At 37.5% G+C, this 25693-nt stretch overlaps 1 protein-coding gene across 1 annotated transcript; it reads left to right on the forward strand.

The window, feature by feature from the left end:
- Positions 1-2574: 2574 nt before the first annotated feature.
- On the forward strand, positions 2575-25693 carry LOC139980659 (ribosomal protein S6 kinase beta-1-like). The gene is made up of 15 exons (XM_071992468.1): positions 2575-2816; positions 4623-4663; positions 7083-7200; positions 8290-8358; positions 9083-9230; positions 10422-10479; positions 12858-12958; positions 15364-15454; positions 16558-16648; positions 17036-17077; positions 17843-17908; positions 18390-18530; positions 18732-18839; positions 19155-19267; positions 19651-25693. Exons 1-15 carry the CDS (start codon positions 2733-2735, stop codon positions 19808-19810), a joined length of 1431 nt encoding a protein of 476 aa, XP_071848569.1. The 5' UTR covers positions 2575-2732; the 3' UTR covers positions 19811-25693.

Consider the following 25693-nt stretch of genomic DNA (forward strand, 5'->3'; position numbering starts at 1 on the left):
GAAGCACAGTAATTCTTATTTTCTTCAAATGAGCTGCGAAAAAATGAAAAAGTTTATTCTTGACCGTCGGGTATCGAAGTCGTAACCCGCGCCATCACATCAGGTGTCGATATTTACATTGAATTTGTCAGTGCTCACGCCATACCAGCGGCAATACACGTCCGCTTCGCCGCCATACTCGATGTGTGATCAAACTTTGGATTGCATGGTGAGATCCCTGATAGGAGCCAATAACGATGCTGGAACCTGTTACATCTTAATAGATAATGGGAGAAAACGAGAAGGACAAGAAAGGAGTAGGGGATCATGCACACATTAATTCAACAAATGTAGGTTCTATTGATAGGGTTAGGCATAATATAGACAGCATGTGGTTCATATCCTGTGCAAAATTCTGCGCGTTGTTTAAATCATAACCTAAAAAATAGCAATTTCTGTATATATCTTCAGATCGAAGTTAGCATCAAATGTGGCACCATTTTGCATCTAACAGGCGCGTATCCAGGGGGGGTGTAGAATTGGGAAAAAACTTGAAGCACGCCACCAACAGAATCTTGGTCTCGCTGATAACTTTATTTATGTTAACCGATTCACTGCAAACGAGAACAAATTAAACCAAAATAAAATAATAAAATATACAAGAAAAAGATACATTAAGACATACAGAAATACTGTCACAAACGGCCTTCCTAAGAGATGGACGATACCATAACGGACTAGAAACACACACGATATTGTGACTAAATACAAGTAAAAGCGATGTACACTCACGTAAGGTAAAATACAACAAAAGAAATTAACTAGAGTAAGGACAAGAGCTTATGAACGCTCCGGGAGGGGTTATGAACTTGTACACATATACAAGCTAGGTAACGCACAAAACCTAGGCTTACAACAACAATAGTGCACTGTAACTTATCCTAAATGGTTAACAGTGCAACCGTAAACACAACTTAAATAACTTATTTATCTTAACTACACAAATGTCAAATCAAATCAACTACACCGTAATTCTTACCGAAGTTTTGTGGCCTTTAAAAATAATCCCTCATCTACAGATAAAATGCATATGAACCAAAAAAGAACTTTAAAAGGTAAGCTTTAACATCACGCTTAAGGCGTTAGTGTCGCCATGTTGTTTCTTAAAGAAAAACGTACAAAACCCGTCGAGCGCCCTCCCCTATACCTTGAATCTACCCTGCAACAGGGGGCGTTGGGGGCGCGCGCCTCCCTGGTAAGAAAAAGAGAAGAGGAAAAAAAGAGAAGAAAAAAGGGAAAAAAGAGGGGGGAAAGAGGAGGAGGGAGAGGAAGGAAGGGAAAAGAAAAAGAAGAAGGAGAAAGGGAAGAGAAAGAGGAACAGTGACATCATTGCAGCGCTGATCCCTAGTATACACATGGCCGGGTAACCGGTGACGGATCGAGGATTTCGGAAGGATTTACACCAATAAATTAACTGTGTCTGAATTTTCGAAAAATTTTTGACCAACATTCTTCATCATACTTCCCTCTACTTATGTAACTTTGACCGGTCTGTTAGGGGTTGGAGGAGGTTTTTCTATATTGTCCATAGATGACATTCTTGCAACATTATGGCTATGTTTTGAAGTGAGTTTATTCACGAGAAATGTGAACTTTCAAATTCTGAACAAATAATGGGCTGAAAACCTTGAAAAGTTGGGCTGTCGGGCATTTTGGGCCGCGACGTATAATCACCTACAAAAGCAATGATTCACAGGACATGCGATGAGGTCGAACATGATGTGTGACTGGTGAAAATCTTCAAAAGGTTATGGATGGAAAACAAACTATTGGGAAATACTTGGTTCTCGGGCAAAAGTGTATATCTGGTTGGTCATTTTCAAGCCCGAGAAGTGCCGTTTCCAGTGATCTGGAGGGTATCAAAACCAGAAATTTTGTTGTACGCTGCGCGCCAACCAATGGTGGCGCTCCGCTTAGATAGTAATTCGCGCCCCCCGGGTTAGAAAATCCTGGATACGCCCCTGTCTAGCGCATCCTCCGTATGCGGAAATTTTCCAAAGGGGGAGGGCACCACCTCCCCTTAGACCCCTCCCCCAGGACGGCGATCCGTATCCAACTAAGTGCCCCCCTACCAAATGCTGGTGCCCCCCTGTGCCCCCAAGACTGAAAAGTCTGGTGACGCCACTGCCTTTATGACTATAACATATCAACAGCCCTGACGAGAGAGGTGGTCACTTTAGGACTACAGTCCAGTATATTATATAGGGACCCGAAAAAATGGGTAAAAGAAGCTTTGGAGATCTGCGTCACAGAAATTGAAATGCGTGTTTGATTTGGACAAGGATTGCGCAACTCCAGATCTCTGAGTGTTGTTCCACTATGTTAAATAGTGAAAGAGCTAGATTTATATCAAACTTATCATTCCAATACATTATTTCTACATATTAAATAAAATGAACAATATTATTATTTTGAATTGACTCGTCGATTTATAATGTCGTGTATATAAAGACAATTTCGTTTCTGCAAGTATCATATTCTCTTTAATTGTATGATATCAGTAGATCCATCTTGCGCAATTTGTGGAAACATGTGAGGAGCGCTATTCCTTAATTCATACTTGGATAGTTACGGAAGCATTTCTGTAGCGTAACAGCAGGCATCAAAAGTTCTCAATGAAAACTTGAATTTTGACAATGTATCGTAGAAACATGTATCCGTTAGTAAATCCGTAAGATATCTGTAGCATTAAAATGGCAGGTGTATTCCCACTCGAGATCAATGACGGCCTTATTCATCACCCAGAAGCGTCAGATGGAGAGTACGATGAACTTGAGGTCTGTATCCTAACTTATACTAAAGCATAGAAAAAATTAACATTAGGCTTACAAAGGGTTCCTTTTAATAACTTCCAGTTTTCATATCACATTCTATGTCTAGTTAGTTGAGTATTTTGCTAACGTTATGCTTAATATTAACAGGGTCTGCAAAGTTTTACTGGATCGAACCACGTTTGTCACTATAGTCGGGCTATTTACCTTTTAGTTTTAGTCGAAGCCATAGTTGCTTAAGTTTCCAGCTAGTACTAGCATGGTGACTTCGAAGTTCGGACACTTAAGACTTAAAACACCCCAAAACTAAATCTTCTGGTATAAATCACCTGAAAATATACTTCATATGGTGGGAGAATTTTGTTATAGTACGATACACGGCCAAACTTTCTTTCCTGCAAACTGTTTTCACCTTGTTTTCCAAGAAGGTTCTTCGTGATTGTGGAACTGGTATTTCTTTGCTAGAGTATTGCGAAGTTCGGGCATGCAACCCACAATGTGGCGCTGGTGATAAAATTGGTAGCGCAGTTGCTCTTTTAGTAATTATAACAGACTTCATAGATCTTCGTCATATTATTGACAAATATGCAAGTAATTTCTTGCACATGGGTCATTTTTGAGAGAAAGTAACTGTAGCTTCGTACTTTTGGGTGAAATTTGGCTCTTCCCGTAGGTTTTCATGGTGAAATCGTGTATTTCTTAGGGTGTCCGAACTTCGCAGTATGCCGATCTTCGCCATACTGACTATACTAGACTTAATTGCCTTAGAACTTTAGAAGTAAAAATGGGCTAGGCTTACACTGGTTACAGTACACTTGGGCTCAGGTCTGAAGCATTAAAGGATTCGCAATTTACTCAATATTCAAGGTGCTCTTACCTATTCACCCTACTACAGTCAGTGATCTGAGACTCATCAAGCCATACTCTTACAGCATATACTAAGTATTTGCATCATGTACCCATGCATGCCTTAGTTTCAATTCATCAATAATAATTCTTTACTACTAGCCTTAATTAGTGTGGGAGAGGGGAACATTTGTCATTCCCTCCTCTTCCCCCCCCCCAAATTACTTTCCAGGAAGTAGGTAATGCTTTCCCCCTAGAAAAGCATTGGGCCTCCCCCATCCCCCCCCCCCACAAAACAAAATGCTGTGCAAATAATTGTCTAGTCTTATGACACCAGGAATATTTAACCAACTATCAGTTATGTAGGCCTACCTAGTTTCAAGTCCCAGCCATAGCCTACTTCTTTACCAGTCATCACAGGGCAAAATCAGCTGTGAAGGTCTGGTTGTTTACACCAATTCAAATTGTCACTTAATAGGGCCTAGCCTACCTCCAATCAGGTAAATGATAAAGTTTAAATATCTGTATCATCCCCAAAGCTGCTGTTCTGTTCACCAACCTTCACACCTACATTTACTTTTCGGACAACCCAAAATGTAAAGCCTGGTGGTCCAAAGGACAACCAAAGAAGTCTTAAAAATTTTGCCCAGCATGATATGTTCTGCAAGTTGAATCACAACCATGGAGCACATTGTAAACAAAACTATATGTAGGGCATTAGATTATGCCAATTCTGAGACCTTTATAGCAGACAAATTTAAGAACTTATTGCTTAATTATAGTTCCATATATTAAACTCTTTAGAAAGTTTTGCATGAATGACAACTTCCTGCTGTAGCAATCCAAATGTTGCTGGCTATTCAGTAAGCCTAATATTAATCAATTTAGCAAGACCCAATGCTTGAAATGTCTGCAGAAAATTCCTTCCCCAGTCTTCATATTTCTTTGTTCTTCATCTCATTTCAGGAGCAATACCTTGCAGGCAGTGGAAGCTCCAATGCAGATGAGTGAGTACTTTAAGTCAATATTCTGCAAAAAATGTCACGACATGGAATAATTTGCTAATTAGTACCATTAAGTGCTTTAAGTTTGAATTGTTACGATAATTCATGGCGTTATATGCAGTAGTGTTCCGTCGAGGTTGACACGACCTGCCGTCCGGACGCGACGTTTCCAGACACTTTAAGGACACTTTAGGACGCTTTCTGACACCTCTGGACCGTTGGACGCTTTTGTTCATTTTACTCCAACAATATTCACTTTTATTCCGGACGGAACATGCGGTTTACTGCCTACTTTTTCACACCAGATTAAATCGATCTTCTCAGTTTGTTACAATAAAAGTTACAATGGTGATATGTCCGATTCTATCCGATAATCCGGACGTTTTTAGCCCGACTCAAAGTAACAAAACAGTAAGGATTACAGAGGCAAGAACCCTTTCATTTCAGAAAGGCGTCATGTGTCCGATAATCCGGACACATAAAGCTAAACTATGTTTCTATTCAAAAGCAATTTTAGAGGCAGTTCTAATATCAGCTCGCAAAACGTCTGAAACCGTCCAATAAACCGGACGGAATAAACTATCAGCACAGGGTAGTATTTCTGCTACGAACAAAATCAAAGGTGATACAACTTTGAACACAAAATTGCTGTGAAGAAATATTTTGAAGTAACGTCATGTTTTGACAAAAGCATGCAATGTACAACAACTACTGTATTTACTAACCTTTTGAAACAAAAATTCAAGCAGAAGGAGTGGTGAGCAGTAACAAGAAATAAGAGAAATATCGACATATTGATGATAATGCCCATCCGTGTAGGGCGACAACCAACCATTCCCACTATATCTTATCCTGGTTCTGAGTGGTTCTGAGTAAAAAAATATCGTTTTACCTAGGCTCAAAACGTCGGCCAAAACAATTTCAAAACAACGGTACACATGAAGTAATCCAATAAATCCCAGACTGAATAACGAGTATAAATATACTACAGCATCGTTACTTCATTGTTTACCTCCTGCCGACACAACCGAAAATGTTTATTGTTTAATATGTAACACGGATATACGTATTGACCTTTTTTTTGTAAATACAGTAATTTCAGTGTTTAAACATGTCACAAGACAAGACATGTAACAAGTACGATGAAAATAATTTTATATTAATTTTATGCTGTGCGCAGGTTTTGCCAGCAACACACTGAAAATTTATCATTTTCATGGATTTGGGCTGAGTTGAAAAGTAGACGTTTCTTTTCATGCAAGATATCGCATTTTCGGGAGAGAACAAAAGTTATGTTATAAGTTGATAGAAAATTCCACACAGCTACAACAGGAATTTTAGTGCTTACATAGACAGACTTTTGAGATTGATGATATTGTGTTTTAACAGACTGAAAACTTGTGGGGCTTGTGGGCTGTCAGGTCAGTTTCTGTTTGCCCACCCTATTAGACAGCTCTCTAGGTTACTGTACTTGCATTTTTCCCCCCGTAAGACCTCTTGCGAGGTCGAACAGTGGTTAACTCCTTTTATTTGTTTTTTTTTTGTATTTTTTCGATAATCCCTGCATCAGAGTCAAGGGGTGCGGGAGGGTGTGTACTGACATTATCTAGCAGATATAGCCAGACTTAAAGGATTGGTTCAGGTGTTTGACATGTCTATTTTGTATGAAAGAGCACAAAAAGACAAAAAGAACAGTGAAGAAACTACCATGATAGCATGCTCTGCTAAGGAGATATGACAATTTGAAGATATCAAAATTTCTTTGAAAACGACTGGTGTAGAAAGCTTACTGTGAGGGTGTGACGTCACATCCTCACTTCCTTACCATTTGCATATTTCTTTAACAATTATTTACATTTTTTACCACATTTGAAAATAATATAATCAAAAATTCTTCAGATGTTTAATCTCAAACACTTTCGTTGACAACTATGAGATCTCCTGACATATCTTTTGGTTGAAAGTCATGAAATCTCACAAAATATTTAGATAAAAAAACAAAGAATTTTCAGTAATGTGAGGATGTGACATCACAGCTAGACAAATTTCAGCAGTTTTTACACAATCTGATAAAAATTTACACTTGAATATCTCTCCGAATAAGATATTTGAACAGTTTTTTCACCATTGTGTTTCTTTTATTGTCCTCTTTCATATAACATAAACATGTATGACAACTGAACCAATCCTTTAAGCATATTTTCATTCAAATCCTATTCTCTACTCATCTGCACTCCCCTACCCACTGTTTGTCATCTCCTGAGCCACCACCGTCCTCCCTGTAAGGATTGAGAATAATTGTTCGGCACATGGCCCTCATCTGTTGTTCCTGCTTCTTCTCGACCATGTCAGAGTTGTGCTGTGGCAGTCAGTGTCCAAGGACTTGTTATGTCTACTATTATGTCATATCTGTTCTTTTCAGAAATGGTGAGGTTGAAGAAGTGGCATTGTCGGATGCCCTGGTGAATCCAAGTCACGAGAAAGTTGGACCTCAACACTTCAATCTTCTCAAAGTATTAGGCAAAGGTGGTTATGGAAAGGTGAGTTATTTCACACATATATATATACACAGAAAACAGCTCACATTTCTGCATTCCTAGTTTTGAAGGGGCATGCTTGAATTGCGAGCAATCTACTCAAAACAATGAGCACTGTTTCCTCAAAGGGTAGTCAGAACCCAGAGAAGCACCAAGTGTTGGTACCAGTCAACCAGTGGTTAAAGATAAGCAACTACGTCAAATGGCGCCTAACCTTAGGTAAGGGTGTAATTTTTAGGGCTTTTATAGTACCTAGTTAGCAATCTCAGATGAAATGTGTTCAAGAGCAGAATAAATAACACTAAGCTGGTCATTTGTTTGACAAAAGACAGATGTTGGACAATAAAACATCCACTCATTGTGGTACATACTGGTCTAACATCACTTGTACTGAGATGTTCTATAAAAAAAATATTTAAAATGTCAACATAGTTTCTAAGAATGCGATCAGTTTGTAGTGTACATCCAGTTGTCTGCAAACACTCTTGTATCTTTCGTAAGACTCGCACACAGAGCTGTTAAGCTTGATTTCTGCTACCATTACCTTTCTCTATTCAGGTACTGCGTGGTTTGTTTGTATTGTAGCTTACCATGTTGTTTAGCACAAGATATAACAATGTTTCAAATCGAGCATGTTTTTTATCGCGAAGCATCCATGATATGGAGCCAAGTTTGTCAGTAACTGTTGTAGTGTATTTCTCTAGTCTTGCAGAGGGCTAGCTTCCGCTTGCTTCAGGCATCAGCCAGTTGCTTCAACTATTCTAGTCGTCAGGGTATATTTCCACTAAGAATTCGTTCACATTCTGCTCTGTGGCTTTAGTGATATCTGTTGAATTGACATTGTATAAAATGGATACATGACAGGAAGGATTAGGCAAGGGGGTGGGGGGAGAGGGGGATCAACGTCCTTAAAAAAACATGGCACCCTTCCAAAACCCTTCTCTTCATATTCATCATTCCAACAATCAAGGTACAGTACAGTATAGGTGGGAAATAGCAGATTCTCTTTTCAGTGTTTTGTTGATTTTGACAGTGAGTGACATTTATTTCCAAGTTACTGACTATGTTTGGTGTATTCTCTCTTTGCTACAGGTATTCCAAGTGAAGAAGATGAGCGGTACAGACACAGGGAAAATATTTGCTATGAAAGTATTAAAGAAAGTAAGTCAATATTCTGGTATCTGATATCATACATATTCATTTATCTAGCTGAGGAATGGAGAAATACCATGCAGTGTTTGGGTTGTACATGTTCAACTTTGAGGTAATTTGTGTCTGTGAGTAGACCTGTACTACATTCTTTGTGTTAGTGCAGAGGGATATATATTTCTGTCTCGTTCTTTCTTCATTCTCAACTGTTTGTTCCAATGAAAAAGTAATCTCACTGGGGTGCAAAATTGTATCCTGGTATTTCATTATGTTTGCGTTAATCAAGAATACTAACTTTAAAACTTGGAAGATGAGGTGACCGAAAGCTTTAGAAGGCAAGTGAAGTCGTAATGATTTAAGTACCAAACAATCTCCACAATGTGTCCACACCTTTCCTTTCATCTCTGCATTTCTCTTAGAATATCCCAGAGCTTAATTTATCGAGAGCTTGAAATTTGGCAAAGCAAATTTCCAAATATAGAAGTAACCTATTTTCTTGCTAAAGCTGTGAAAGTTTTTGTATCAGGTTTTGCTGTATACTTTCTTGTAAACTTCTGACGGACTAAACAGGAGTAGCAATTTGATGAAAAGTAAGATCAGCCAGTGGAAGGTCTTGTCAATCAAATCGCAAAGAGTGGCTTTTCATAATCTGGAGAGTGTGTTGTTTCTTCTACAATCATTAACCTCCTCCCTGATGGAACCAAATGTTTCCTTTCCTTTTGGTGATCACCTGTAGGCCGTCATCATCAGGAATCAGAAAGACACCGCTCATACAAAGGCAGAGAGAAATATCTTAGAGGCAGTCAAGAATCCTTTCATTGTAGACCTTCACTATGCATTCCAGACTGGTGGAAAATTGTACCTTATCCTGGAATATCTACCTGGTAAGTATTTCATAATACCATATGTCACCAACTCCAGATTCATATACAAAGTCAATTTTTTTTTTTTTAAATGTACTCCCATTTTCTGAGTGATATCAAATGAAACCTGTGTGTGCCCCCCTCTATTACCCAATATGCAGGGTACGTACGTGCACCCGCTACAAAGGAAGATTAAAGTGTATAGCCACCAAGCAAGGGCTGGATAGCGCTGGTTGATGCAGCACCTACATTCCCACACTCCCAAGGTCATTACCTACATTCCCAAGGTCAACGGTCCGAATCCTGTTCACTCAAACTCTGTCCATGATGACCTGGCCCTTCGAAGAAGAAAAAAGTGAACTTTAGAATAAATTCGTATCTTAAGCCCTGGTGACACTTCAGGACGAGTGCCGTGTCGAACCCTGTCTTCCAGGTCTGATCTGTAGGTGTAAACATGGATCCGACCCCCACAATTTGGACCAAATTAGTCAATAATTAACAGAGGATCAGACACCCCCTCCCCCACTGGATAAATTGAAATGTAAGCACAGTTCGGTGTTGAGGCAGTATTAGCTCTGAACCGTTACGTCAGTTGATGTTTGTTATACGCATGGGTTCGACACGATAGCAGTAGCTACGTTTTAATTGCTAAACACCGAGCCCAGGATATGCTCTGTAATGTACGTGCAGACGTATTTGGTGTAATAATTCTTGCCATGTACATAACCTACTGCTTAAAGTATCCAGGTGAAAATACCAAAATCAATAAATATCTACTAGAAATTGCCTGGCCTACTCAAATACTGCACTGTCACTCTCCCCTCGTTGTCACTCTCCAAGGTAACCTTTTCCGACCTTGACACAAAACTGGTGGGTTTTTGTTTGATAAATTGCAGTCCTAAGCAGTTCCCTCTATGCATGAATATTATGAACAAAGCATATTGAATTTGAAGGTTAACTGCCTGATTACTGTATTAATTTTGCATGTTTGCTACTTGAATCAGCGAAAATCAAAAATAAAATGTGCAGAAATTATAGATTTGTACAACTTTATGGGTTTCTTTTGTAACTGTACAGCTTTTGTTTAGATCTTGCCACAGAATGTGAACATTTATGGTGATACCAGTGAAGGTCATATCACTCAGCTAATTACAGATGGCCTCCGTGAACTTAAATTCATGATATCTTTTTTTTCTCATTCTATATTTTCAGGTGGAGAACTGTTCGTCCATTTAGAGCGGGAAGGGATTTTCATGGAAGACACAGCAGCGTGAGTGTAGATTGCTTTTGTTTTAACGACAATGCTGTGTGTCGTTACCATGGGAACATCGGTACTAAGAGCTGTCGATTATGTAGAATCCTAGGAACTCGATTCGTAATGACTGTGTTAATGGAGAAATGATAAATTTGGTCGCTAATCTGCAATATCTGAAAGTATATCAACCAAATAATTTTAACAACAACCAAGGCTACGTCTTGGTCTGAACACCTTCTGACAGCAATGTGACTAGTTGATGATCTGTGGTAATTGGGATATATTTCCAAATATCTGATATTTGCCAATTTTTTTTTTTGTCTGAGAATATTAAATGGTGATTTGAAACTTTACAAAGCCATATTTGGTATTGGAAGCTGAAGATTTGTTTTACTTTCATAGTCCCATTACATTGCAACTGTTTAACTTAAGACTGTTTCAATTTCATTTCAAATCATATTTATTAATTCAGTTATACTTGATTTAGCATTTGTTTGGGTTTGCATGTCTTTCATACTAATGTAACAAAAGGTTCTGTCAACAAACAGAAAAAGTGACAGAATTGAACAAATTATTTTGACTACCCACTAAATAAGTGTTCAAACGATTAACCTAATCGGAATCGGTACGATTATTGCATAATCGGAACATAATCGGAATCGGTAAAAATTACGTGGAATACCAGTTATGTCATACCGATTATTCAAAAACATATGGAAGGCGAAAATATCATTATTCAAAAACATATGGAAGTTGAAAATATCAACTGATGTATTAGGTTTGTTCTTTTTCTACGAAATATTAAAATAAAGACACCCTCTATACGTCTTTCACAATGTAATTTCATCAAATTAGGCTGTCAGGGTCGCCGATTTTGCTTCCCTCGTGGTTAGTGACTTCATATTTCTCGGCACAGTAAGCATGGCAGCAATACCAATTTCGCGAATTAGGAATTGCAGTTGCAGCGCGAATCGCGCAAACAGTTTTCTCACATCCCGCATCAAATTTGAAGCAGTGTGGGAGGGTCGCGCACAATCACCGGGAATTTCCCGCAGAGTGACTGGCAGATTACGGCCTTCACGAAGCAATTTCAGTACCAGCCACAATAACCTAAAATCCCCACAAATCTCCGACCACGTGGTAGCCTTACTTCACACTAAGTCAACTGCATGGAAATCTAACCTTGCCATCTGTTTATTCGCTCTAGTTGTGTCGCAAATAAAAAATAAAAATATCCATGGAAACTGCAATCTTCGACCACATGTTAGCCTAACAACCACACTAAGTCAATGGGAAATGTAGCCTAACCATTGGTTTGCAAAAAAAAAATGCGTAGCTTAGTTTACAACTTTCAATTTGCTGGAAATCGGCATTTGTTTGGAAGGTATGTGCTATGTTTTATAGAGGGAATGTTATATTTTATATTGGAGTAGTTTCTAGTTGTTATTATTTCTTTACATCAATCTGGTATTACATTTTAGAGTAATTTTAAACAAGTTACGATGGTACAATTTGCTTTTCAGTTTGATTGGCCTAAGCTTACATTTTCTAATTGAACCTGAATGGAGTTAAATAGGTAACGAATAGGTATGTTTAACTTCAAGTTCGTAACATTTCTATTTGTTCATAAACAGTATAATACTGAAAATAAGCACAAAATAATGTCGGAATGAAGGCAATATGTAATTAAAATTTACACTTTGGTAAAGATTGAAGATGGATGGTTTGTCTGAGATACTTTTTGAGATGGATATTTTGAGTAACTATTCCTAGCCCATTTCTAGCCATTAACAAGTGACATTCACGTCAAGGTGTTTAGGCCATTCGCTTAGCACAGTGCTGACTAGGTAGGATGTCATATTTTCGTATTTTGGAAATTTAAAAAAAAATCTTTTTTTTCTTTCCGAGAAACTCCAGAGGTAATTTGGTACATACAAAAGGATACTTAAGAGCCTTGTATTACAATGAAGCAAAAGGAAACAGAGGAAAATCACATCAATAATTGTTTCTATCACAAACTTTATTGCCGATTTCGTATAAACGGGATATTTTCTCATTTTCAAATAATCGGAATCGGTACGATTATGAAAAAAATAATCGGTAATCGGTATTTTCTGTTATGCATAACCGTTTGAACACTACACTAAATCATCCATCAGTGGAAAACATTACCAGGGTGTCTTAGTTTTCATTACGTATAAAGAGTATGAAAAGCATGTTGAATCAACACTAAGCATATGAAATGGCACAAACCACCAACTCAAAGTAAGAAGCAGTCTCTGATGCAGCATCAACATCATGAGAAAACAGTTGCTTGTTTTTGTGATGTGTTTTTTTTTTTTCTTGTTTCTTTTTTCATTTTCTCCATTCCTATCTTTTATTCTCCAAAATAGGTTTTATCTGTCTGAGATCCTCCTAGCCATTGAACATCTCCACACAGAAGGAATCATTTACAGAGATTTAAAACCAGAAAATATCATGCTTAATGCAAAAGGTGAGTTTACAGATGCCTTTCCCATCCCTTAATATAATAATAATAATAATATTTGCTTTTAATATAGCGCTTTATACCAGCGATAGGTCTCAAAGCGCTTTACAGACGTTATATTACCCCTCGTCAATGATAACCTGTCCCAGAGACAATCCCTCCAGTCGGCAGCAGTTATATACTGCGCCCAATGACAAGTTACCTCACAGGTACACATTTAACCCCTGGGTGGAGAGAGGCAAGTGAGATAAAGCATATTGCCCAAGGACACAACGTAATGAACTAGGCAGGAATCGAACCAGCAATCCTTGGATCATAAGTCCGACGCCTTAGCCAATTGGCCACAACGCTTAATGTTTGATTTTCTTAAGGAATCTTAGAGATAGTGACTGCACATGTGCATGAGAGTGTACACTTGGCCTGTAAGCCCGATAACCGACAAGTACTCGATGGTAGAAATTCATACTTGGTTTATGGATTCAAGTATTGAGTTTTTGTAAAAAGTCAGAGGAGGTCATGTGAGGTCACCAACGTTCAAAATTTGGAAACCTTGTAGACATGGCAACTCCAAAATTAAAGTTTGGATAAACTTCATACTTGGCATGTGGACCCACGTGAGCAAAAGTACTCTGTTCTTCTTGTGCGGATGTCGAACGTTTCCTGATGTCAAACAGAGGTCAAAGTCTAAACACTTCCCAAACGTAATGACTCCAAAAAGAAGCATGGATGAACTTCATACTTGATATCTAGGTCCTGCATCTGAAGTAAAAAATTTATCAAAATAAGAAATCTTGTGTGCACTATTACATTAAAATGTTCTGTAACAGTGACCAGACCTAACAATCCTATTTGGCAAATATCCTAGCAAAGCCTCCCTTGCCATCATATCTATTATGAAGTGTATTAAATGATCATACCTTTTTAATGGGTGGCAATTTTAAATGTCCATAAAATAAGATATCAGCACTGAACGAGATAGTTCTGCCTTCACTTTAGTGAATAGGAAATCGGTGGAGGTCAAAGGTCATTTGCGATCAACATTCAAGTCAAAGTCTGCTAATCTTGTAAAGATAACTCAAGAAGTTGATCTTTCTTGAACTTCATACTTAGTATGTAGATCCAGCTTGGTGAGTGAAAGAACCTTATTGCAATTGGTAGAAGTCAAAGGTCACATGAGGTCAACAGGTGTGAAAGTCTGAAAACCTCATAAACATGATCATTCCAAAATTAAAGTTACAATTAATCTGTGAAATCCTCAAATGCTATGATTTCTTTTGGTGAACATGGTTTGGTCAAATTCAGTTTAACTTTTTGAAGGGTCTCTATTGATCTTCAACAAAGCATACAGTCATCCAGGCAATAAATAATGTCATGCAACTCTCATCATTAATACTAATTATGAAAGGGATGGTTGGTAGCAGAGCTGATTTGCCAGCTCAAAATTGGTAAAAGAAAATGTCCTTTTATTCATACATCTATGTGTCTATATTTCATATAGGAAGACTGCCCTTTCTGGGTATTGAAACATTTTTGAATAAACATGCTATACTGTAAAATCCTTACCAGTGAATGAAATGTTTAATGCCCACAAGGGATTGCTACAAGTAAGAGCTTGAAAATCTCTGATCTTTTCTGGTTGTCACTTAATATTTGGACAAATTTAACTCACTAGTCAGATAGTTATGTGGAATTTTGAACAGATTGTATTGCCAGCCTGAAGCACAAAGCCAACTGGCTTTCTAGTTTTACATTATTACCAAACATGAAGGAGTTTTCATCTCGGGTGCCACATGATATAATTTCCTCTGCTGTGTCCATATACTGATAAAACTTTAAAATTCATGTTTGGTTGGAGGTAATACATTCTCGGGGCTTGTTTTACCTCCTACTGATGTAGCAAAACTGACAACACATTGTTGATGTATTGAGTCTCCCCCAACAGACTTGTCCCTTTGATAGCAGTAGGAGGTTACTGAAGCCTCTAGGTGCTAGAGCGAAGGAAAGCCATGATAAGCAATGTGATGTTGGCCAGATGCAATTGATCACTGGGATGTTGCCAGATACATTGATCACTGTGATGTTGCCAGATAGAATTGATCACTGGGATGTTGTTAAATGCAATTCACAGAGTTTTTCATGCCCTAAACGAGCTGTATCTGCCCATCATGCGCTGACACAGAAATTTCACAGCATATCTTTTATGACCTTTTGTGACCCCAGAATATCCATTTCAATAGATCTCTGTGTGCTAGAGTACACTAACTAACATGGTATGTTTTAATGGCGTTGGTGATATTTCTATCACAATTCACTTAACTTGTATTTATTCACTCGACTATTTGTTAAGAAAAATGAAACTTTTGCTGGACATTGTTAATGAAATTGTTTTATCTGTGTTTTGTTATTTCCAGGTCACGTAGTGTTGACAGATTTTGGTCTTTGCAAGGAATCAATAGAGGAAGGGTCAATGACGCACACATTTTGTGGGACAATAGAATATATGTAAGTTATTTTGAAACTTTACCATCCATAGGGATGAGAAATGCCATCACGTTACTATTGAATATTAAAAATCTGAGCTCTAAACATTTGAATAAAGCTCCTTGTTCTGAGATGGGGGACAAAACTTGATATTTTTCCACACTATATTCATACAAACTGATTTTTGGCCAAATCTGCACTCTATTGATATTTCTCAACCAGAAACTAACAATTGTTCCACTTTTATTTATTAATTTTTATTATGTTCTTAAAGGAGCATGATGTACTTGATTGAACATCAATGTTGTATTATTTATTATTTTATAACTTTATGATATTTTAGTATTTACATGAATTTTGTATTATTTATTATTTTATAACTTGATTAATTATTTATTATTAAAATATTCTGTTTCATGGTTTAGTTTAGGCTCCTCTGCAGTTTTGCTGGAGGATTTATTTATAGATTAGAGATCATCATTCTGGGAGTTGCAGACGTTGCAGTCATTTAACTTGTTCTGTATCTCAGAGACATTGTAGTATGAAAACTCATTCTTTGTATGCATCTCTGAATTTGAGTAATTTTGTTTGTTTGGCAGGGTTTTAAGTTTGTTACTTGGGTCAGGATCTGGTCATTTACAAGAGTTTAATGCAAAAGGATGAAATGTTTTGATGATACTTTCATAACCTGGGACGACAGATAAATGGAATCCTCTGTAATGCAGGCATGAGCTTTTCCGCGAATTCGCGGAATATCCGTGATTTCTTTTCTACCTCGGGGACACAAACTATTATCCTAACACACTGTAGCATACGCAAACTGGAGCCTATACCACAATTATTGCATAGTTCTGTGATGTTTTATTTACCCCAGGCTCATCCCTTGTAATGGTAATACATTGTGGGCCTTGTTGTATATGTACAGGTGATTCAGTCTGAAGTTAAAACTCAAACAGAGCTCCATGTTATATGTAAAGGATTCTCAATATATCTGTAATTACAACAAACCTAGATCTTCTAACAGCACCCATTCGAGAAACCTGCTCTTTTGAACATGATCACAACACCCTTCAAGAGTCGTTTGAGACTTACGGTTTTTTTTCACATCTTTCCTTCGAAACCAGGGCTCCTGAAATATTGCTGAGATGTGGACATGGCAAAGCAGTAGACTGGTGGAGCTTGGGAGCTTTAATGTATGATATGCTAACAGGAGGGGTAAGCAATCCATCCACCCCTCAACCCCCACCCTCCAAAAAAATGCCTCATCCTTCCTGCTACTTCTTTTCAGAAAATAGATGTAATAGATAATTGGAATAGAATTTCCAGTTAGTTGGAAATTCCCAGGGAGTTTGAAGTTTTCAATAAGTCAGAAGTTCCCAGTTAGTTGGAAGTTGTTTTTGTTTTTCTTTTACTTTCTTCTTTTGATTTTCTTTTAAGTGGGTTCAAAGTTTAAGTACAAGTAAAGAGATTCTTAAGATTCTCAAAATTGTGAACAGACCTAACTTTCTTTATAGAAAATACTTAATCTGTTTGTCCTTTAGGAATAAGTCATTGTTATAAGATATATAAATACAATGGATTTTATCTTGTCCTATTTCACAGCCACCATTCACCGGCGAAAATAGGAAGAAAACTATAGACAAAGTAAGTATTGTCAATTAAAACATTGTATAATTGTGAGAGTATAATCACCTTGGAAACCAATCCTTACAAAATGTTAAGATGATTTATCTGATATGTGCTTTACAGTCAAATTTGTCATTGTTTATTTACTGCCTCAGTTGCTAATTGATAAAATGCCAATACAGAAACAGTATGAAATAAAGTATAGTTTAAGTGTTCACTGTATAAAATAACCTTATTACTGTTATGCATTTGAAAAGTTGTAGTGTTAACTATCCATGATTGCTTGTGCACAAAATAACTCTTGATGTTGAATTATTTGAGTAATATTAGTTATGTGAAGGTATCCATGGAGGGAGCTTGAAGGGCAGGGACAGCTCTTTGAGTAATATTAGTTATGTGAAGGTATCCATGGTGGGAGCATGAGGGGCAGAGACAGCTCTTTGAGTAATATTAGTTATGTGAAGGTATCCATGGTGGGAGCATGAGGGGCAGGGACAGCTCTTTGAGTAATATTAGTTATGTGAAGGTGTCCATGGAGGGAGCTTGAGGGGCAGAGACAGCTCTTTGAGTAATATTAGTTATGTGAAGGTGTCCATGGAGGGAGCTTGAGGGGCAGAGACAGCTCTTTGAGTAATATTAGTTATGTGAAGGTATCCATGGTGGGAGCATGAGGGGCAAAGACAAGCACTAGATAATGTAGCTCTAAAGTTCTCTATAAGTTATGCTGGATATAGAACCTATTGAAACCTTATACATTTCTCAATGTGCTTTAATTTAATACAGATATTAAAAGGAAAACTGAATCTACCTCCTTACCTGACAACTGAAGCGAGAGATCTGATACGCAAGGTAAGAAAAGTCTCTTAGAAATTGACAGTTGCTGGAGTCTACAGTAGCCTGCGAATGAGACCTGTCAAGCCCGCATTACACTGCCCTACCAATCACGAACGGACTTGACTCGACTGTTGTCACGTTGAGAATCATGGACAGTCGGACAGTGTGCGTCTGTTGCAGGCTACTTTATACAGAAGCCATCAGACATCAGTTATACTTTATCATCTTTTCACAGCCAATGAATATTGATTTGAACTTGATTTGACCTTGGTATGATTAAAATTGTTAAGAAACAGGAAGTGAGACATGTAATCGGTTATCAGAAATTGGCTAATCCCAAAGTTTGTGTGTCACCTTCTCAAGCCCAACCCCTTTCCCCACCTTCTCACCCATCATATCTCGGATACCATGCATCGTTAGGACTACCGTAAAGTCATGGTAAAGATTCTTCTCATTCATAGGATGTGAGTTTTCTCTATATTTATATTTCTGGTAGCTCCTGAAGAGGCATGTCACCTCTCGGCTCGGGAGCACACCCGAGGACTCCGCCCCTATCAAGAGACACTTGTTCTTCCGACACGTTAACTGGCAAGACGTCGCTGCCCGTAAAGTGGAACCTCCAATCAAGCCAACTCTGGTAAGGTTTTACCAATCTTTTAGAAATGAGTCGGTAAAGAAATAGTAAAGTCACAAGAAACTAGATGTTCTACATAGTTTATGAGTAGGAACATGAAAGCATACATGGAATAAGATTAAAGGAGCAGTGACAATATTAAAGACAAAGGAATACAGAGGGAGAGTTATATCGCAGCTTTTATATTCTCCTTTTCTTTTGTAGGCCAATGAGGAGGACGTGAGCCAGTTTGACAGTAAATTCACCAAACAAACTCCAGTAGACAGTCCTGATGATACGATGTTAAGTGAAAGTGCAAATAAAATATTCAAAGTAAGGGAAACTATATTTGTTGTTTTATTTTGTTATTCCTTTTTGCAATTTGAAAGACATTTATTTTGAAGAAAGTTCAAACCAAATCATAGTTAACAAAGTGAAAAAAAACCAAGAGAGCTCGTCAGTGCGATCATTTGAAATCTTTCAATTTTGATTTTTTTTTTTTTTTGAACTTTGATTTCGAATATTCTGCACTACAACTTGTCAGTCTTATACAAGGTGATACAGTATTACTAGTAGAAGCATTTAGGTTGGCATGTTTTTATTAATCTCATGAGTTTAATCAACTGTTTTTCTCCTTGCATCATGTAGGGTTTTACATATGTAGCTCCAAGTGTACTAGAAAGTATGCATGAAGCACCAACAACAGCTGGCAAAGCAAGATCACCACGAAAAATGACTATGAGTCCAAGATCTCCATTCAAGTGAGTTTTGCTGCTGGTTGTGTTTGCAATATAGCATCTCCTGGCAAGCCCCTGCCCCTTTGCCCGCCCTCCCCCAAGATATATCACTCAGCATATACACCTTGACATAAAGTTTGGCAAGTACATAATGGTATTATTCATAATTGAGGAAGTTCAAATGTAGTACATAAGGACAGAAATGAATGGTATTTTAAATGAGAATGCTAAAGGTACTGAATATGCATACTGTATTATTTTATTATTCGATCTGTCGGACGGATTCAAACTCAGTTACTGTATCAGTCTGCTAAGTGAATACAAAAAATTTAATGTCTAGCAATCACAAGGTCTATTTTTTCTTGGGGAGAGCAAAGTTGGCAACTGCCTTTCTTTCTCCATTACAGTCCTCACAGAACGCCTTCAACTCAGTTTGCCTTTGACGACGAAGAATTTTTATCGCGGCCCAACCAGCCCAATTTTGGAATGGATCCAGGGAATAGCCGTGCACAGCAGCAGGATGAGCCGATGGACACGACAGAAACCGTGGCCATAGAGCAGAGGTGATGGGAGCCCTCTGATTAGACCATAGTTTTTATCTATATTCAAATCATTGGTCTGCAATTAACATGTACATGAATATTCAAAAGCCAAACCTGTATACAATCTTTAGCGCAGAAAAATGATAATCACTGTTTCGCCTTTCTGGTATCGTTCATGGTCAGGTGAGTCTTCTTACTTTATGAAGCAAGTGACATCAAAATCTTTGTGGAAAATTTGAAAAAACAGCCAGGTTATCAACATCTGCTTCTGTAGAGAGAAGCAGATGGTTTACTGGCACTGTCATGGAGCTTGATTCATGCAAATTCATGTTGCTATGACAACGGAGTTCACATAAGTATCGTCATAGTTTCAACAACATGTTTGGAAGTTAAAAGGAAAGCTGAAGACTATGGAGAAATTTGATTTCTTGTAATAGCAAAGATGACAAAGATCGTTAAAACTAATCTGATAGAGTGTCAACGATTGATGGCCATGAGACGGATTAGTGAAGCGATGGACATGTGACTATCATGCGATCAGGTCACGTGACTTATCGTTTCATTAGTTCACAAGGGATTGATAACTCCACACCCTCAGTCTCGGCATTGAGGATTTGGAGAGGTATGTGCAATCTTTATGAACTGATGAATTATTAATGAGGTATGACAATATGCTGCAGTGTTTTGATTGGTCGTTTTACAAGATTAAATCCAGATGATGCCAGAAGGGTGACCTAGCAGGAGGATGGAGCTCTTTTGTTCGATTCCTCCTACCCGAGAAAGCTGATGGTGTTGTGTGTGCTCGCGTTATTATATTCGTTTCAGCCAAAGAACCGTGTGACGTGTAGTTGCATTTTATATTGAGTTATAATAATAATAATGTCGTCTGCTTGGTGTTATCATGTGGTGTGATTTCTATCCAATGAGAGGTTGGATAGGTATGAATGCAGAATGGAAGTTATAATGTTTTGGTCAATATTAAGTGGTTCTTGCTTGCAGATGAAAAAAAAAAAAAGGTATTCTGAAATGTAATTTATGCAGAACAAAACCAGTGTGAAATTTTGTGATTAAGGTTGCAATTTGGTTTAATTTGACATCAGTGGAAAACTGTATCGTGGTTAGGAAGATGGTTTAGAGTCGAGATGTTAAATCGATGAGCTCAGGAAAACTACACTTGAGGTACAAAATGAACAAACTAATTTTTAATCAAAGAATATGAAAAGTGAAAAATCAAAACTAAAAGTTTTCCAACAATACATAGTTAAATAATTGCATATTGTACTCAGGGTTAAATGGTATCAATTCAGATTGAATTGGAATTTGTTTTCTCTGATCAAAAAACTGAAATAAAGAAATAGAACAGAGTTATCAAGTGCAGTCAACATGGCTGCATGGTGCAGTCAACATGGCTGCCATATTCTTTCTGTGAGGATCAAAACCCGGGAGGGTGCAGATTTGTGTTTTTCCTTTTTTCAATATTAAGGTATGGTTACTGGTTCTGGATTTAGTCTTAACACACCCCTGCCTCCTCCCTCCATACCCATCCGTAGTAGTCATGGTGCTCCAGTTTCATGTGGAGGGGGGGAGGGGGTAGTGGTTGGCTTTGAAAGATCAGAATTAATACAGTTATGATATGTTTGCTGATGGATTTGATCAATAGTGACTGAAAGAAGACATTTCAGTAACTTGTACTCTGGGCAGCTCAGGTGGTATATGTTACTACAAGTCAACTATTAACCAATCTAAAGTTACAGCAGCTTTTTGCAGCAAAAGCATGAATGGCCAAAATCCATTAACACTCTAAGTAAACTTTATTAGTGGATTTGTATTTCAAATAATGAAGTTAACAATTTGGAAAACAATGTCAAAATATTGTAATTTGTCATGTCTATGTGGTCAAATATTTTACAGATTTTTTGGGTGATGACATGTTTGAGAATCAAGTGCTTATCTTACCTTAAATTTGGGTAAAACTGAAAATCAAGCATAGGGAGTTATCTTTCTTAGTATGGTAAAATACTTACTTAGCTTAAGTAAATATGAAAAGGTTGGCTCAATTCGATGGCACCGCTCGAAACACTACTTGAAATACGAAGGGAATCCCTGAAAGGTTGTAGATTATATAGTCAGTCGGCAATAGTCAGGATTGAACATTATGAAAAGGAGAGTGATTACATCATTTGGAGATGAGTTCAGTCAAAGGCTCAGTTATCGTTCCCTGTATAAATCACTCCCAAGTTCATATACAAGCTGGATTGTACATTACCACGTACATATGGAAGCATTTCTTTTCCGAGCTTAGTCGACAGTTTTGTTATGCTCCAGTTGTAGATAATAATGATCAAGCTGTTAGAAGAAATTCTTAACTTCTGATGGACTGTATCATTGAAAAGATTAGGGGGGGGGGGTTAGGGGGAGGTAGTTTCAAAATATTCTTCAGTTTGAAACAGTTGTGTTTGCATTTTTGAATTGTGATGGCTATAGATAGCTCTATCGTTTAAAAAAATTAAAAGTACAAAGGGAATGTTTCTTGAGAACCATTTCATGGGAAGAAAATTTTAATTTAGGCATGATGGGAATTCTGGTATGAGGACACCTAAGTGCAATGGAAATTTGTTACTACCAGATGTTTTTTTAGTGTTCCTATCATGTTTTCAGTTTGCTAAGATCTTTTGTTTTATCCTGTGCACACTGGAATTACCACATTTATTAGTGGTCGATGCCTATTCTGACAGTTTGCGCATTCCGGCGATCTTTTACATTTTAATCTCAGCCCATAAAGACCTTGTCCAGCAAACCATGTATTCCCACTTTAGTGCCAGTCGTGAGGTTGTCTATGTACCTGGTTTGCACATGGCAGTTCTTATGTATGTATATATGTACGTATTTTAGATCCTCCTGCAAGCAGTTACTCGCGAAGAAGCCTCATTGGCTTATCAAAGCTGCAAGCTGACCGAAGTCAGTCTCTTACATTCATATTTTACGTCCATGATTATGAATTGTCAATTGTCAACAACTTTGTAATTGGACGACATTATTAATCTTGGAGTGACTCTATCTGTCTGTCTGTTACTTCGTTTGTTAGTTTATTTGTTTGCATATCTCTACTCAGAGGTGTGATTTCATATAGTCCTCTATATACATGGATATTTCTTGAAAGTTCCTAAATCGGTTGACTGTCTCAAAAAGGACCTCGTCCGATGATATGGAAAGGTAAATTACATGGCTAATAGTCAGATGTAATCACAATAAAAAGGAAAAGTATTTTCGGTAAATAGCTTCCATTGTTGGACTAGTGATGAGTTCATCGGTTAAGTGTTATCGTGTATCCTTTTCTCTTTCACCAAGTGTAAAATTCATTCTGAACAGAATTCCATTGAATTCAAGAAACTGCTGTGTTAATCCTCAAGAAAAGCAAAGGTTGGGGGGTAGGGTGGGGGAGAAGGTCTGAACCTTCCTTGCTCGCAGCACAATATTTCTGAACAGTTTAAGCAATAACTTACCTACTGTGTAAAGGTAATCTTACTTTCTGTATTTTTCAGTATTATTCATAATATATATATATAAATATATGTATATGTGTAATTCTGCAGTTATTCACATGAGATGGTAAACTACACAGATTTATATTTTGATGGGGTCTTGTTTTGTGTTTTTGCTCTTTTTGGGGTGGGGGTGGAGAAGGGGGGGTTGGCATGAATCTCTCAGAGAAGTTTCCTTGAGATTTCTGTTCTATAGAATAAAAAGATTTTGAGGTGGACATGTCTGTATGTAGACTGTTTATGGCAAGTATGCAGATCTTTGAGCAGGTACTTAAAATATTATGACGGGTGAAACTCCACACTTCCCCAACGACATCTATAGATATGGTGACAGCAAATCAGTACTGAAAATGTAGCAGAAGTGAACCAATTGATAATTTAAAGGAATGTGCACATGTATTAACGATTGGTCGAGTATCTCCTCATATGTGTGTAAAATGGTAAGATTTGGTGTTTAGGAAAAGGGGAGGGGCAAGGGGAAGCTAATGACACCACCAACAAATCTTGTTTATATAAGTTTGGAAATTGACGACATTTTACAGAGCTTGAGTTTAGATGTCAACAGAAAGCATAGTATTTTAGAATCAGCACAAGATGGTATGGGGTGAACATCAGGAATTGAAGCATTTTTCTTGTAAAACAACGTTGTCTTCCCTATCTGTAAAAATTTGAATGACATTAAGGTGCTTTAGATTAGAGTATTGATGCATATAAGTTCACCTACTACCTCATGAGTATTCATGTAGTGCAACGAATCGACCCAATTAACAGAAACTGTTTAATAAGTGTCTCAAAGTCTTGATAACTGCAAGTCCACGAAGATGCACCGTAAAGTTTTCATTAGAGAATACTTCGCACAATAAATGTTTACTGCTGAGATACTCCATGTTGTTTTTCACTTCTTTTTTCTTTCTTTCTTTCTAAGTTTTCACGCTAACGTAAGTAAAGTGATAATGTGGTTTACAAAATGTGTGGTAATGTTTGTTCATGTGTGTGTATGCAAATGAGTTAAGAAACAGACTGTAATAAGTTGAGGTATGCAGGTAGGACCTGATCGGTGGCAGAAATTTAACAACCAAAGGACGCAGGTCATGAAATGGTGTCAGACATACAAGCTTTTGTGTCTAGAGAGTGAACATACGGTATGATTTGCTAATAACACCCACAGGAGACTGTGTATGTATGTATGTATGTATGTATGTACATTATGATATATACATGAAAAGCTGTGTTCAGTTAATTGATAGGGTATATAGATGATATATATGCTACATAGTTCATGGGTATAAAGAAACAGTTAAAAGCAATTTGTAAAGCACTTTTTATGCATGCCACACTATTATTATTACTATTGATAGCATTAGTGCAGCACAATGTACGAAGGCTAGTATCGTGCAGGATAATGTACAGGATAACGTATATGTAGGCCTACTTGATAATGTAGAATTATATATGATAGTGTTTGTATAGCGGAAGGGTTTTATTCATCAGTGGCGAGGATGGTATGTTATTTACTGAGGAAACATATGTTATGATTATGTTATAAACATGTTTAAAAGTAAGTTGGCCTGACATTTCGATCCTAGCAGGATCTTCTTCAAAGGCTAAAAAAGGTATTTATAATAACATGTTATAAATACTTTGCTCACAGAAAAGCATTCATGAAGGAAGTTGTGTAGGCTATAACTTGTGGATGACATTGATACGGTATACGGGGGTGCTGATTGGTGGATAACAGTCCATATAGGATACACAGAGCACACACATATCACAATGTAATATAAAAATTAAATAACACAGCAGCTGATGGTAGTAGTTTTAAAGACGGTTTCTAGTTCGCTTGAGTCTATAGACATGGTTACGTTTGATCGCAGCAATTCTAACTTTAATCGTGCAAATTGTGGATGAATTCAAGCAACAGTAGAACCTAGGGAGGAAGAGGAGTCAATTTGGGGTGGGGGAGGGAGGTGGGGGTAAATTTTGGAGCATATCAAAGAGAAGAATGATTGGTGGCTATGAAAGGTACAATGGTCCACTGTGACGTTATTATTATAAAGCTCACTCCATTGTCTTTTAAAAAAAAAAAATTACCCTGAACTGAGTAAAAACAATCAAGAAAGTTTCAGAAGTGGGTTTGGACTAGTAAATAGGCCTGGTATGGTTCTGGTCTACTATTTCAGGCTGTTATGTAATTTGTCATTTTTTTCTTTCTTTCTCTCTCTTTCTTTCGTTTCCATTGAATTTTGCTTTGTTGACAATTGTTAATCAATATAATGGTAATATTGTCTATGTCCATGCTTAAGTTATATTCATTTCATAAAATATTTTTGGATAAACAATAAAGTTAGGCCAGATTTTTACTTGAA

Source organism: Apostichopus japonicus, chromosome 15 (genome assembly GCF_037975245.1).
Source record: "Apostichopus japonicus isolate 1M-3 chromosome 15, ASM3797524v1, whole genome shotgun sequence".
NCBI classification, from domain to species: Eukaryota; Metazoa; Echinodermata; class Holothuroidea; order Aspidochirotida; family Stichopodidae; genus Apostichopus; species Apostichopus japonicus.

What these genes read in the sequence shown, in the direction of transcription:
- LOC139980659 (XM_071992468.1), top strand. Translation starts at nt 2,733, where the DNA reads ATGGCAGGTGTATTCCCACTCGAGATCAATGACGGCCTTATTCATCAC. An exon ending in GCAAAGGTGGTTATGGAAAG is followed by an intron (nt 7,201 to 8,289) that starts GTGAGTTATTTC and finishes TCTTTGCTACAG; the next exon opens with GTATTCCAAGTGAAGAAGAT. An exon ending in CTCCAATCAAGCCAACTCTG is followed by an intron (nt 18,531 to 18,731) that starts GTAAGGTTTTAC and finishes TTTCTTTTGTAG; the next exon opens with GCCAATGAGGAGGACGTGAG.